Genomic DNA, 16,296 nt, shown 5'->3' with positions numbered 1-16,296 from the left:
GTGTTACAGAAATGGTATCAGAGCTAAGCGTTATAAACCTCAGAGATGATGGGACGTTAAGATAATAAGTTCACTAAGATAATAAGAACTCTTGCCAAGTTCATAGTCGGACTACCTAACGTAGTACTGACAGTTAAAACCCTTATGGGAACCCTTATAAATATCGTGATAGGAGCGTAGTTCGTTATCGTATATGGTAGCGGGACTCCGAACCCTGAAGTTGAGGAACATCAACGCGATGATGTTTTATTACTAATTGGAGATCGGATTGTGGATCCGATAGAGTGTCCTAATGCAGGACCGGATGATGTTGATATTGAGGATTTAGCGGTTGAGGATGTTGTCCTAGAAGGGATTGTTGTTGAGGAGGATCCCATGGAGGATCCTGACAGGATTGGATAAAGGACCACTGATGAATTGATGACCATGGTTAGGTCAACTACCAGAGGTAGGATTGGTCGATCACTACCGGAGGTTCGTTCAAGTTTGTAAAGATAGTAGCCCCCTTTAACGCGGCTTACTCGTAAGACTGAGAAGTTCGAATGGGCAAAGAAATGCGAGAACAGCTTTCAAGAACTGAAGCAGAGGTTGGTGATGGCCCCTATGCTGGCGTTGCCGGATGGAAAAAGGAGATTTTGTGATTTGTAAGTGACGCTTCGCATAAGGAATTAGGGTGCTTCTTAGCACAACAAGATAATCGCGTCTACGTCAAGACAATTAAGGTAATATGAAATTCGATATCCCCGCCCATGAGCTTAGGCTCGTGGCAATAGTTTTACCCTAAAGATTGGAGGCACTACTTGTATGGAGAGAAGTGCGAGAATTACCTAAGCCATAAGTGCTCTAGTACATTCTTACATAGAAAGAGCTCAACATACGCCAGAGGAGGCGGTTAGAGCTAATCAAGAATTATGATTGGGAGATTCTTTATCATTCGGGGAAAGCCAATATGGTGGCTGATGCCCTTAGTAAAAAGGAGAGACTCAAGATGATAATGTCTTTGGGAGAAGTGATAAGAGATTTTGAGAAAATGGAAATAGAAGTGAAGGTAACCGGAGCCGGTACCTAAAAGCTGTTTGAGATTGCAATACAGCCCGAATTATTGGAAAAGGTCATATTGTGCCAGTAAAAGTGATGAATGAAGGCAGAGAGCCTACAAATAGGTATGAGATTAATACCGAGAGAGATGATAAGGGAATAATGAGGTATTCCTATAGAATTTGGGTTCCAAATGTTTAAGAGCTTAAAGATGAAATCTTAGATGAAAGCTAGTTGAGGAATAAGAGTTAGAGCAAACCCTGAACGTGATAGTCAGGGAGGTTGCCACCAAGACAAAAGGAACCCATAACATGATGAAGTGGAAAATGAGGATTTAAATTATGTAAGATGACCCCAATTATGGGGAGTAGGAAGAAATATTTAGACTGAGGAAACAAAAGTCGAGTAAGGAAAGGAGACCCGAGACGGTACTCCTATACGGTAATTCATGGACCTGTCTAGACAGAACTTAGACTATTATCCCCAACCACCACCCTGAGGAGACAGTACGGTGAGAAATTCTTTCAGGACCTTTAAGTCGCTAAGCTCTCAGAGTTCCATGGAATAAGCTGACCCAGCCGAGGCAAGAGCCTGGCTAAAGGAAATATAAGAATTATTTGAGATTCTAAATGATTGACGAATCACAAAAGACTATTTTGTCACTTACCCTCCTAAGAGAGAGACCACCCGCTGGTGAAAGACCAAGAAAGGCACGGAGCCAGAGGTTATAATAAACTGATTAAAGTTCAGCCAATTGTTTTCGGGAAAGTAATTCCCAAGGTTATGGAGAGAGTGTAAAAGCTTTAGAGCCAGAACAAAGGCAGACGAGTATGATGAATTATGAATCTAAGTTGTAAAAGTTATCAAGATTCGTTCTGAAGACACGAATCCAGAATGACGGGATGTTTGAAATCAATGCTTATGTTGTGTTGGTTCATGAAATAACGATAAGAGAAAGGAATATAAAGGCAAGAGAGTTTGAGGAATGATAAGGGAGTTGGGTATAAGGAAACCCTAAAGACTCGTAGAAATAGAAATAGAAAAGTATATAATCGTCCGGATGAGAGTGATTCACCATGAGTTAAATTGATGGTTGAAGGTATAAGAGATACATATATTTTATCCCCTGTAAGTTGGGAAGATTCGAGGAAACCTTGAGATAAATAACAAAAGTAAATAAGGAATTATTAAGAAGAAGTTCACGTTGAACACGACCAATATCTTCTAGATCATCCATGTGATCATTACCAAATCAGGAAAGAAAAGCGGATAACCATTTTTATCTTTTGGAGGCCATGTGGATTGACCTCATGTTGTATACAGATGTTATTGTGAAATTCGGTATAGACTATCGAGGTGGGAATGATTGAATAAGATACCCTTATCAGGGATATATGACTTTATTTATCCATGGAAGGATGCTTGTACCTTTTTAAAGGTGGAATTAAGGATAGAACATCGGTAACTTAAAACGAATCCTAGGGGAATGCATAAAGGTTGGCATTTCACCCTTGATAGGGATAGTATGAGTTTTGACAGTATGAATTGGAAAGCATTAAGGTAATAATAACCTTTAAGGATCAGTGGAGAAATTTTTCAGAAGTATATAGACAATGGTTCTAGTAATAGTGAATGGTATTTTGATATGCCCTGTATCTAGGGAATACAGGAGGAACGAATCAAGGATAACCTTAGAGGTTTTACAAGGAGAAAGGTAATATTCAAAATTTTCAAGAATAGAAATGTTGATAAAGGAAATATGACGTAATTATAATGTTGCCAAGTGGGGCACGTGTTAAACCACGAGAAAGTATGGATCGAACCAGTAATGGTCGAAATTATTCAGGGCAATTAGGACTTGAGATAAAAGATATTCTAATTATGATTGAGAGTCAGTCATGACAGTGATTAACCTCTAAAGACTGAGGCAATAACTTATGGAAAAATGGTGATTTTTTTTTTACTCATCAGATTTTAAGGAAAGCATTTTCACATAAGCTGTGATTGAAATAAGGTAGAAAATTTATTTGGAGATGGTTAAAGTGACATTGACTGTAAGGAAATTTTACTATCAGGAAAGGCCAAAGAGGTGGCCGACACTTTAAAGGTAAGAGGATAATTATAGGCGCTTGTGCCAAAGGAATACAGTGATGATGGTTAAAACTGTGAAGGTTGTATTATGGTTTGGAAGATTGACATTCCTTCTGATGACTGTGCAATACCCAACCGTAATAGTAGTTGGTAAAGGTTTAATTCGTGTAATCGCCATGAATGGGCTATCTATCTTAGAAGGTCCTATCTTGAGATAAGCCAGGACCATGTTTCAAAAAGGACTAGACGAACCTTTGAGTAAGTCTTCTATTTAAGGCATATGATTTAGAATGGTATTAACCTGCTATCGTTGCTTTGATTGAAACTCTTCTGCAATTTTATCTGCTTCATGTCATGTATGTATGTCAGGATCAGGAGTGTTCTTCATGAATCATGAATGGTGATTATGTTACCTCCTTAGAAGAATTCGATACGATATGTATGGACTCCGTATAGTTAGCTATTAAGACTTCAAGGAAAATGAATGACTATAGTAGGTCAGTGGTGGACCATAATAAGGCAGCAATGATTCTGCGAGTAATGAGCTGATTACAACCGTGAGAGTTGTATTGGAATGGTTGTTGAGATTGAGTACCACTAATCGGGTCGTGGTAGTGTATAAGTTATCATTGATAGACTAATTAAGTATAGTATCTACCTAGTCAATTATTATTCTTTCTTATCAATAGAGAGTCGTATTATTATACGAGGAAGGTTGCGGTGCAAGCATAGAATTCTAGTAACGATGATGTATAGAATGAGATCCCATATTCGATTTTCGATGTCGAGGGAGTTTCAAAGGTGATTGTGTATAAGCTCGAGGAAGAGCATGGGTCAACAGAATGATGGACGGGATATCGAAAATATTTAGGCACGTGAAATACGATGCTATAATACTTGATGCTGATATAAATACGTATATGTTTTATTCTCCTATGACAAACCTCTATAGTTCAGAGGTAGGTTCCAAGCCAGATATTTTGTGGCAGTATATTTTTTCATATATACAATTCTCTTCAGTTCGTTCTTTTCTCTTCTTTTCATTTCATGTAAGCTGAGAAGAACAACCCTTCCAGAAGGGGAGGTATTGCCGAATGACTATCTATCTTTGTGATAGAAGCCTAGTAGGATACCACATGTTGTTTAATTGCTTGTCAAGTACTAAAGGCTGGCCACCTTCTGTACTAACTAAGCGATATAACAAGTGTTCATGATCATAGTGATCTCTCAACAAATTCCTTTACTTTTAAATTGATTGATCAAATTTTGGAAAATAGAAACAACTGAAAAAAAGAGAGTAATAAAGTGGTGGTAGTATGCGGAATGGGAACACATTCGTGATACTAAGGTTGACGTGGTTATTAAAAGGTTATAGAACGCTAGCGAGCAAAAGTATAACCAGTATAATATTAGGAACAAAAGGTGATAGCGATTACGAACTGGAAAAGAATGGGTATTGAGAAGCAAAAGTTCTAATGCTAAAAGCTATAATGAGAGTCTGTGCAATAGACTTGAAAGAATTTGGAATGATCACTTAATTCGGATTGAGTTATCTTACGACAATAGATCATATGTCATTATCGAGATGTCGCCTTATGAGATCCTTGAGGGAAGACAATGTCGATCTCCCTTATGCTAGGATGAAGTTGTAGAGCGCAAGATGCTCGGACCCGCAGTAGTCCAAAGGACCAAGGATATGATAGATCTAATCATAGGACGGCTGGTAGTAACCAAGATGGACATAAGAGGTATGCTGATTTGACTCAAAAAGGACAAAGAGTATGAAATAGGGGGCCTAGTAATGTTATAGGTATCCCCTTGGAAACCCTTGAAAAAGGATTGATGAGGTTCGAAAAGAAAGGAAAGCTAAGTCTACAATTTGTTGGACCCTTGGATATATTAAGACGTTTGGGAAGTTAGCATATGAGCTAGCCCTACCCCCGAACCTGTAGCAAGTTCATAACGTGTTCCACGTATCAATGTTAAGGAAGTGTAATTCGGATGCCAGACAAATAGAAGCATATGAGCGCATAGACATGCAACCAGACGTAACCTATATGGAGCAACCAGGAAGGGTATAGAGTAAAAAGGAACGAGTGCTTAGGAGAAGGGTTATCAAACTAGTAAGAGTTTGATGGTAGAACCACAATGTGGGAAAATTTACTCGACAGTTAGAAAGTGCAATGCTAAGAGAGTATCCCTATTCATTTTCTATCTGATTCCGGGACGGAATCCTTTTAAGGAGGGGAGACTGTAATAACCCCAATTTTTGGGAAATTTTTGAAACCCTTATGAATAGTGTTTTTGCTGAATGAGAAAACTTTTCGTGCCACACTATGTAGGGGTTCTGATATGGATATTCTGAGATTTTATTAGTACTTTATATGGGATATAAGTGTATGTAAAGATCGTCAGAATCCAAATCCGAACACTTTAGTTTTTCCCGGAAATCCACAAGATACAGAGAGATTTGAGTATAAGGTAACAGGATAAAAAGGATTTAAATTAAAGGTTTATAATAGAGGATCATAAAAAGGAATATAATGTATTGAGAAAGGTTAAGGGAACCTAAGTAATAAGATCCCGGGTATGATCCTTCAAACGAGAAACGAGAACGAAAGTTAAGCGAACCGTATAACAGATCAGCGGTCATTAGGCAAACAATTAGAAGCTAATCAAAGGGATTAGTGGGGGATGATGTCATCCAACCAATAGAAAGAGGACAAAGGAGGGGTGATGACATCACAAAGTGATGCAAGCATGACATAAGAGGGAAGGAAATGTGGTGGAATATTAGCCACACAAAATCAAGGGTAAATGGGTAATTGACCTAAAACAAAACAAAAACAACCAACCAAAAATCAAATCAAAGCAAAACCACAAAAATCTCTCTTTCTTCTTCATCTTGCTCTCGGCCTTTTCAAGAAAAACAAGGAGGAGTTTTCAAAAACTCAAGCTACACACCTTCAAAAATTATAAGGTTTGTTTCTTTAGCTTCCATAATTCATAACTTAGTTATGCTATAAGTTTGGATCCAAGAATCCAAGGTTTACCTAGTTAATCAATTCCTAAAAGTTTAGGGTGAATAGTAACTTTCAAGAACAAATTTTTGATTTTTGATTTTATTTGTAAGGACAAGGTAGCTTAAGCATAGATCAAGGCTTCCATGGGCTTTCCAAGGATCTTTCATTGATTAAAAGCTTCAAGAAGGTATAAAACTTCAAACCCTAGCTTTACTTTTGAGTATTAGGAATGGTTTTGATTGTTATAATTCATGAGGAGCATGATCCTTGTATACTTAGAGTGTGGTTGGATTTGTAATGAGTTTGAAGTTGTAAATCTTGATTATTGGTTAATGAACTTAAGTATAGCTTTTAGTTCATGTTTGAGGGTAGTATAAAGTTCATAATATTGAGTTTTGGGGCTGTTAGGATGTGATATGGATGGACTTTGATTGTATGAAGGGATTGGGGTTGTTTGGTGATGGAATTGAATGGTATAAAATTGGGAAATCGCGTAAACATAGCCGTCGTAATGCCCGATTTACCGTAGACTGTTTTTGTTCTTAAGATCAGAACCCTTGAACTCACTGCTAGGTTTTGACCATTGCCATGATTAGATAGTTCATGTTACGAGCTTCGTTTTGATATGTAGTTCGTTCGATTCCGATGCACGGTTTAGGAGAAACGACCGTTTCAAGTAACGGCGTTTCGCGAACGAAACTTTTTCCCTCGCCTTACTTCGAAACATAGGTTAAAGACCAAAAAGGGTTAATTAATGTATGAAACATTTATGGTAAGTGTGTTAGGCAGTTGGTAAGACACTCGCGAAGGAATCGCTTTAAAACTCGTAAAGGTTAAATTATTAAAAATGGTGGAGCCGAGGGTACCCGAGTGGCTTAAGCGAATCAGTGAGCGCAAAACAAGCGTTAGAGTCTAAGTTAGTTAAATTATAGATTTACAAGTGACTTTGGTTTAATTCCAACTTACTTGTTGTTTATAGGTTACCAGACTCGTCCCGAGCCATTCGTAACCCCAGTCGCTCAGGCAAGTTTTCTACCCGTTATACTGTTGTTGTGATGTAAATATATGTATATGCATTATCTTGTGATATTGCATGATTGTTATTAGCAAATTTTGCGATATATTGGAGCATGCTAATATGGTATATATGCATGTCTGTTTCGTAATCTGGTTATCTATCTGTTGATTTCAATGCTTATAGTTGCATAATACCTATGCTAGAGGATAGCGGTAACTTGCATATACCCTTAGTATAGGGACCCAAAGGTGAAAATATTTTCTAAAACCGGGAGTCGAGGATCCCGAGTAGATTTTTGTATATATGGATATGGATATATATATATATATATTTATATATATATATGGTTATAGTTTTTCCAAACTATTAACCGAATAAGGTTTATTCGATAACTTTATTTTATTTAATGAATATTATTACGAATATTCATTCGAGGACTTATGACTCCTTTTATTTTATTATTTGAATATTATTCCGAATATTATTCGAAGGCGTATGACTCCTTTACATTATTTATTGAATATTATTTGAATATTCATTTGAGGATCTATGACTCCGATTATTTGCTGAGATATATTCTTTATTTTATTAAAGAATAAGGTGTCGATAATCAAACTTATTTTTGATTATTCAAATAAAGATATTACTTTCGTATAAGTATATCTTTGATTATTTGCTATTCATTTCAAGTATAAGTTTTAATACTTCTACTTCAATTATTTTATAAAGAATATTTTTTATGGGAATATTATTTAAATAATAATATTCAGACATTTTCTAAATATTCTGGGGACTGATTTACTTCATTAAATCAGTTTTACTCCAAACACTCTTTAAAGTGTTTTCGAGTCTTTAAAATGATTTTCAAAAGTTAGAGCGGATCCCAAAACTATTTTTATATTTAAGATCTTCCTTTTAAAAAGGGGATTTAAATACTCGCTCAAAACCTGGGGGATCCGGCTCGGTGGTGTGTTTTATATTCGCAACAAGGTTGCTGTCTTGGTAAAAGAGTTTTTGATTACTTACCCAATATTCGGGAAGTAAAATTCTTGGAACAAGTTAATCCATTAACAGGCATCGCCTGGGAAATATCGGTGAGTTTTACTTTCCAACTAGGTACGACTTCTTGGTGGAGCCGTATCAACAAGTTTCTACTTGGGGAAAGGGGGAAACGAGCTTTACGTTTCAGAGTCATGGATTTCATCTGAACTAGGAGTGGCGTAAGTGGCCGAGTAGCGCCGGCCCAGCCTTATTATATTGGCCCAAATGGCCTGGAAGTTCCGCTAAGGCGGTCCATTCCTTAGGAGTTCAGTGTTCGGTTGACAAGTAAATCCGACAGGTTCTCCTCTACATGTAGAAAATGGTGGGGTTGTACTACTACGACTGATCATCGTAAGTGGTCTTCCTGGCGCGGCAAACTCCCGTAATGAGTTCATCATCCAATTGGATAATTTCTGCAACACTACCCAGAGCACTTCGATGGAAAGGCTACGGTTGGGCGATTGTTGAGTGTTGGCAGGGTCAAGTTTTCAAAATGATGTTTACATCAAATGAAGTATCTCGTAACTTCATTTTATTTTGATAATATTTTAAAGATTTAATCTATTCAAATCTTGTCTTATAGTCTCATCTATGTGATGAACTTTTGAAGCTAATTTATAACTTGAACGGTGGTAGTTCAAGTAGTATTTGGGAAAGATATAAGTATATTGGGGTATCTTGTAACTTCATCTTTTAAACTTATATCTAATTAATAATTGTCTTATGAATGACAAAGATTTTCAGAAAAACGTTGAGACAAGGTTAGATATATGAGATCACCTTGCAACGATATTTTTTATACAGTTATACACTGGGACTTTGTGTATATTATGCATGGAAGAGGACTTCCAATATTTTGAAAAGTATATATGTATATATACTGAATATTTTGCGACTTCATCGCATTAAGATATCAAACTTGGTTCATTTCTTTTGACCAAGACTTTCATGAGTATTATGAGTAGGCTCATATATTGTAAATCATTATATATATTATTTTGGTGGGCTTGCTGCTCACCCTTGCTTTATTTCTTCATCACACAACAACAGTTAGGAAAGATGGCCAGACTCCAGCAGACCCAGAGCAAGCGCGTGGGAAGCATCCCGCGTCTTCCCGATGATGTTGTGGCTGCTATAGCTGCAGAGGTAGATCTATTGGTAGATCAGGCATTCTATTTTTGAGAATCAAATTATGTATAATTATAACTTGTGGCAGATAATGGCAATTAACTGTAAATTTATCAAGTAATCATTTTGGGTTGTAATAACTTTTAAATTGTGGATTCAAAGACTTGTACTTATTTAAATTTCATCTCTGAGACTATAACGGGTTGTGGTGTGTGTTAGTGTGGGGTCACAACATAAGGTTATTATTATTAATTAAGTGAAGTGATATTGTGGAAGAAAGACCGTGACGACCCGGATCCCCGACCCCGGATCTGGGGGTGTTACAAACATGCACCCTTTTTGTCTAATTTTTTTGCCCAAATTGCTGTCTCCGACAATATATCTCATTTTTTTTCTCCAATAATAGATTATATATGTTGTTGAAGACAATAATTTGGACAAAAAAATGACAAAATTTGGCAAAAAGGGTGCAACTTGAAGCGGATTTCAAAGTAGGGGGATGCAAACTGCATTTTATGAAAATAAGTATACAAAATTGATTTTTGGCCAAATATAAGGGTGCAAAATGCAATTTTCTCAATTAGGAATTAGTTTTGTGAAAACCATGCGTTATTTCTCTGAAAATCAGGCAATTATTTATGTAATTTAATTATGAAAATTAGGCACTATTTTTGTGTAAACCAGGCATTATTTATCTGAAAATAGTTTTATGTTTCAATTACTATTAAGTCTGAAATAAACAGAGAATTCATGCATTTATGTAAATTAGTTGGTAAATTAACTGTCAACTATGTTTTTGTGATTACTTGTTCAGGTTTTCGGAAAGTCTATAATAAACAGAGAATTCATGTATTTCTGTAAATTAGTTGGTAATTTAATTATCAACGATGTTTCTGTGTGATTATACTTGTTTTATGTTCCTGAAAAGTCTGAAATAAACAGAGAATTTATGCATTTTTGTAAACTATTTCTGTGGTTTTTATGAATTTCAGTCAAGTTCCTTGGTTAGTATATTGACTGATTGACTGATATGTTTTGGTATTTTGGTACAGGATGGACATTGATAGTGTGAAAGTTCAACTGCACCACAGTGGAGAGTTCATGAAGACCAGGTTCTCTGGTGGCAAGTCTGAAACTTTTTATATGGACCGCGATCGTATGTCTTATTGTAAATTGATGTATTATGTTAAAGAATTTATTACAAGGAGATTGGAGGCATTTACGTTAATCGCAGAGGGTGGACACTTGTGACAGATGATCGAGGTATAAATGAAGCAACTTGTGACAGATCAGAAGTCTCCTTTTACATTGACAACATAGTTGACAAATCTATACCACCAATGAAGCAAATGCAACCTTTTGTGACTGTAAGGCAAAGATCAAGCCCTTTTAAAATGCTGGGAAAAAATATGATAAGAGGACTTTTGTGACACTAAAGGACATTAATGACGAGAAGGAACGGAGAAAAAGCACAAGGAAGAAACTGCAATATTCCACCCCTGATCATGATGTCAGTTCAAAATATCAACCAAGTCTAAAAGGTGCATTGCATGAACCAAGTCCAAAAGCTGTAATTGAGCCAAGTCATAAAGTTGTAGTTGGACCAAATCCAAAAGTTAAAGTGAAGGACGTAGATGGAAGCGGAACCGGTGTTGGACAAGTTAAAATTTTGGAATCTGGAGGGAGTAAAGAGATGGTAAAGGAAGTTGAAGGTGATGGATGCAATGACTATGAAATGGTAAGGAACCAGAATATTGCAAGAAATAAAGCGAAGCTTAAGGAGCTTGGATGCAATGACTTTGATATTGGAACTTCAAAGGTACATTTATTTCATCAAATCTTTTTTCATTATACTTGGCATATTTGCTGACAAATTAAATTTTCTATAGAGAAAAAAAAGACCAAGAAACCCAGAGTATTAATAGTAGTTCTAGTGGCCCCCGAACTCGTGGCCAAGCTAAGGAACCAACTACGGGGTCACCTGATGTAGAGGTATACTTGCATTTTATGCATTTAAATTTTAGTGTCTAAATTTAGAATAAAACTTAATTAGATTATAATACGAATGATTGTATATTGAAGATAAATGAGACACATGTGCTTACTACAAAAGAAAAGCTACAAGCTTTGAAATATGGCTCTGGTTCTATGGTTGCCTATAATGAATTACGGAAACGTGAGAAACTTGACATTCAGAAGGAGACCCCGATGCGTGAGTCTAGAACGCAAGAAGTGATGTCAGAATCAGGTATTTTTATTTTATACTTAACGTGTTTTCCTTCTAATTGGTTGAATCATATTTTTATTTTAGGCATTTTCATTTTATGAATATTTATTTTCCTGTTAATGAGTTGCATCATATTTTTATTTTAGGCATTTTTAATTTTAGGCATATTTGTTTTGCTACTAATTACTTGCATCGTATTTTTATTTTAGGCATTTTTATTTTATGCTTAATTAGTTAACCTGCTAATCAGTTGAATCATTTTTTTATTTTAGGCATTTTTAATTTTTATGCATATTTATTTTCCTGCTAATTAGTTGAATCATTTTTTTATTTTAGGCATTTTTTATTTTAAGCATATTTATTTTCCTGCTAATTAGTTACATCGTATTTTTATTTTACGAATTTATATTTTATGCCTCTTTTTGTTTTCCTGATATTTAGGAAGATTAGGAGATACACATGTTGATAAGCTCCAATAAAAAAAAGAGGGAGGACCAAAATGAACCATGTTCATCACAGTTAGGAGAAAAAGGTGATCACCCTGAACGATCAATTTCAACCTGTATCTTGTGGAGGGAAGAGGTCAACTGCTGAATTTAGCAACTTTTTGGGGACAATCCTTAGGCAGTTCGTGTCGCTTACATGTGCTAGTTGACATCAAGTTCCTGAAAAAGAACTTTTGTGGGAGTATGTCAAGGTGAAATAATTTTCACGAGTTCATCATTTATCCTTCTATCTTGTATTTCCGTGTTTATGCATTTTTTTGTTTTTTGCAGGACAAGTACATTATTCCGGAAGAGGCTAAATCGTGGGTTTTTACAATCCTTAGTGATCAGTTCAGGAGTACTAAATATCGAATTAAGCGAGATTATTACACCAAATATGCTACGGATGAGGAGAGGTTAAAGCATAGGCCGATGGACGTTTCTCTTGCAGACTGAAAGATAATTTTGGCGTATTTGGGTGACGAAAAAGTTCAGGTATAACGTGTTAATTCAATATCTACTTATTATATGTCTATTGTCAATGCATTTACATATTTTATCGCTTTCAATCCAATAGGAGACAACAAAAAGAAACGTGAAAGCGAGAAAAAAGTAGCAGAACCACATACGACTGGGCCCAGAACTTTCGCCCAAGTTACCAACAATCTCGTAAAAATATTGTCACCCACTCAATTTAATTTTAGTCATTCTAAATAGCAGCTGTTAAAATATTTGCTGGACTAAATTGTAATTTAAATATGTGAATTTCAGTTACTCGACATACTTGATAAGTTTACAGTCGGTATTGATGATGATGAAGCGGAGGAGGTAATAAAGTTTCTGATGTTGATGTGTATTTGGAGACGCATAAACGAGATGAGAAGCGCAAGTACACATTACCAGATGAGATGGCTAAAGTTGTTACCGAAAAATTGTAAGTTTATTTAATAAAATTCAAGTTAATTTATATGTTCAGGTCTAATTACGATTCTTCCTGATATTTTGTTTGTTGAAATTAATTAGCTAAAAAACTGAGTCTATATTACTATGATTTTCAGTAATTTAGTATAGTGATAATATGTTTATTGAAATTAATTATTTAGTATAGCTTGATTAATTATTTCGGAGCCTGGAGGCAGCTCCTGGTTTTATTAATATGTTTTAGTTGGAATCTTTGGAGCAAATTAGCATTTTGTTTTTTTCCTGATAAAACAATTAAAATGTTTTTGCCGGTAGTTCATTGCGAATACCAAGGAACAAAGAGGGGAGGGGAGCAGAAAATAAAAGATGATAATGAATTTAATGGCACTTACTTTGGCTTTCAGATCATTTATATTTTATAATATGTCATTTTATATTTTGATTCGTGTAAAACTCAAATGATGTAATTGGTTTTTATATTAAGCAAACTCTTTTTATTCAAGCTATAATAATTTTTCTTAGATTACAACCTGGACAGTCTGATAATTGTACATGCATCGATTTGGTTATTTATTTGGATTATTTATGTGTACATGTACGACCTATCTGATTTATTTCTTTTTAGGCCAAGGTCCATAAAACTCTACAAAATACAGGTGTTGAGGCTGCCAATCAGTTGGTTCATGGGGGCAAGGAACATTACGCATCTTACCTGATTGGAAGGCTCGTTCACAAGAAACACCACAAGCCAAAGTCTCCAAGAATAACGCGCACAATATTAGTTCAGATTCCAGATCATGACTATGCAAAAATCTGGGACGAGATTCAGAAATAGATGGATGATAAACTTAATCAAAAGGTTCGCGAGATGATGACAAAATTGGCAGAGAATAATCCAAATTTGAACATCAGCCTCGACGTGTCTGATAAATCAACAGAAGATATGGATGAGTATGAGTAGTACTTGTCCCAGTTATACTTTTGATTTTATGCACTTACTCGTCGTTAACTTGAATTGGTACTTAGTGGCACTTAGATTTTTATTATCGGTATTGCATGGTTATAAGTATTTTTGGATTACGGTTGGACATGGGACATATTTACTTTGGATAGCCTTGGATTTAGTACCAGTACTTGGCAGTTATTTTGGATTGTCATTTATGTGATTGTAGATGATTGCCAATTTTGACAGATTATATGTAATGGGAAATGGCATTTTCAAATGTTATATTGCTTTTTTTTAAAAAAAATAAGGTGTTGGCATAGCCCTTTAAAGTGTAACCAATAATATAAATGGTCTATATTTATGTGTTGGCAAAAGGCCAAAAAAGTGCAGCTAAAATTTATAATAAATGTTACTATAGACACATAATGTTATAAAAAAGTGTTACCATATATAAATAGCGTTACCAATGGTAAGGTATTTGTTTAGAAATTAATCTTTTGGTAACACCAATTTGATGTAACAAAACTATAGTGTTGTAACCATAGATCTATGGTTACACCTCGAAAGATGTTACCATAAACCGGGAAATGTAGGCATAAACCATCTATGGTCACACGTTTTCCAGTGTAACCTAAAAAACGAAAGTGTAACCATAGACCCTACGATGACGTCCACATTGGTGAAGAACTGGTTTTTCGGAAAAGTGTAACCATAGCCCATTTTTAACCTACAACAACACTTTTTGGCCTTCAACAACACTTTTTTTTACCATTATAATATGCCATATATGGTATAGTGATAGTATGTCAGCTCCCTCTACCCTTGATAAAGCATCAACCATTACATTATTGTTCCCTTATTGTACTGTATCTCATAATCAAATCCTAACAACTTAGAAAGCCAGAACTGTTAAAAAGGGGTTGATATCTTCTGTTCTAGCAACCACTTCAGAGATTTTTGATCTATTTTAATAATGAAATACCCTCCAATCAAATATTTCTCCCATTTTTGTACAACAAAAACAATTTCTAATAATTATTTCTCATAAATAGACAATTTCTGCCATTTAGGTCCCAAAGCCTTACTGATAAAAGCTAATGGATGCCCCTCCTGTAACAGTACTGCACCAATTCCTTTCTGTGAAGCATCAGTTTCCACAATGAAAACCTTTGTAAAATCAGGTAATGCTAATACTGGGCTTGAAACTAAAGCTTTCTTGATGACCTCAAAAGCTTTCTGAGCCTGATCATTCCAGAGAAATGACCATTTTTAGTAAATCAGTTAAAGGTTTGCATAAAATAGCATAACTCTTTACAAACTTCCTGTAATACCCTGTTAATCCTGATAAACTCCTTAACTGTTTCAGATTCTTTGGAATAGGCCAATCTGCTACCGATTGAATCTTTCTTGGATCTGTTGAAATATCTTCTGCAGAAATGAAGTATCCCAAGTATTCAATTTTACTCACAGTAAAAGAACACTTTGATTCTGGCAGATCAATTGAAATACTTCATTTAAGTGCATCCAATTATCTGTTTTGTTCTTGCTGTAAACTAAAATATCATCAAAGAATACAAAAACTATTTTTCTCAGTAAAGGCTTGAACACAACATTCATCCACCTCTGGAATGAAGCTGGAGCATTTGTTAATCCAAAAAGCATAACTAAAAACTCATAATGGCCTGTGTGTATTCTAAAAGTTGTCTAAACACATCATCCTTATTCAAACTCATTTGATGATACCCTGCTCTCAAATCAAGCTTGCTGAAAATTGTTGATCCTGCTAATTCATCCATTAATTCTTCAATTTGGGGAATTGGAAATTTATCATTTCGCAGTTCTCTTGTTTAATTCCCTATAGTCAATACATAATCTCCATGTACGATCTTTTTTTTCCTACTAATACTACTGGTGATGCAAAGGGACTTAAACTGTCCTGAATTATGCCTCTATCCAGTATTTCTTGTACCAACTGCTCTATTATAGCTTTTTGTTTTAAAGGATGTTAGGTCACACACACTGTAGAAGGGGGTTGAATACAGTGTATAGCACAATCAAATCGAATTCTAATAACACAAGTAACAGAAAACAGACTTTATTCAAAGCAATAAACTCTGTTACAATATGGAACTGTCCTCTCTCAGTGATGAACAAATATCACGAGAGCTGCTAGGGTTATAATGAATAATATTCTCGATAATGATAACACTTATAGTGTAAACCCTATGTATATGTTTATATACTACACAGTTACAAGATAATCGCTAATTGATATGGAATATAATTCTGCTTCCTAAAATATATCAATCTGATATCTTTTCTTCCAAGTATTCCATTCTTCATAGAATTCCTTCTTCGTGCATATCTCTTCTTACATT

At 35.3% G+C, this 16,296-nt stretch overlaps 1 protein-coding gene across 1 annotated transcript; it reads left to right on the top strand.

Annotated features, from left to right (window-relative positions):
• The first annotated feature begins 11,132 nt into the window (after nt 1-11,132).
• On the top strand, nt 11,133-12,821 carry LOC141719588 (uncharacterized). The gene is made up of 6 exons (XM_074521962.1): nt 11,133-11,158; nt 11,229-11,331; nt 11,422-11,587; nt 12,008-12,263; nt 12,343-12,546; nt 12,629-12,821. The coding sequence occupies exons 1-4, from the start codon at nt 11,133-11,135 to the stop codon at nt 12,043-12,045; spliced, it is 333 nt and encodes a 110-aa protein (XP_074378063.1). The 3' UTR covers nt 12,046-12,263; nt 12,343-12,546; nt 12,629-12,821.
• The last annotated feature ends 3,475 nt before the right edge of the window (nt 12,822-16,296 follow it).

This window comes from Apium graveolens, chromosome 4, assembly GCF_009905375.1.
Source record: "Apium graveolens cultivar Ventura chromosome 4, ASM990537v1, whole genome shotgun sequence".
NCBI classification, from domain to species: domain Eukaryota; kingdom Viridiplantae; phylum Streptophyta; class Magnoliopsida; order Apiales; family Apiaceae; genus Apium; species Apium graveolens.
Note: the sequence above shows the minus strand (reverse complement) of the source record. Positions and strands in the feature narration are given on the sequence as shown.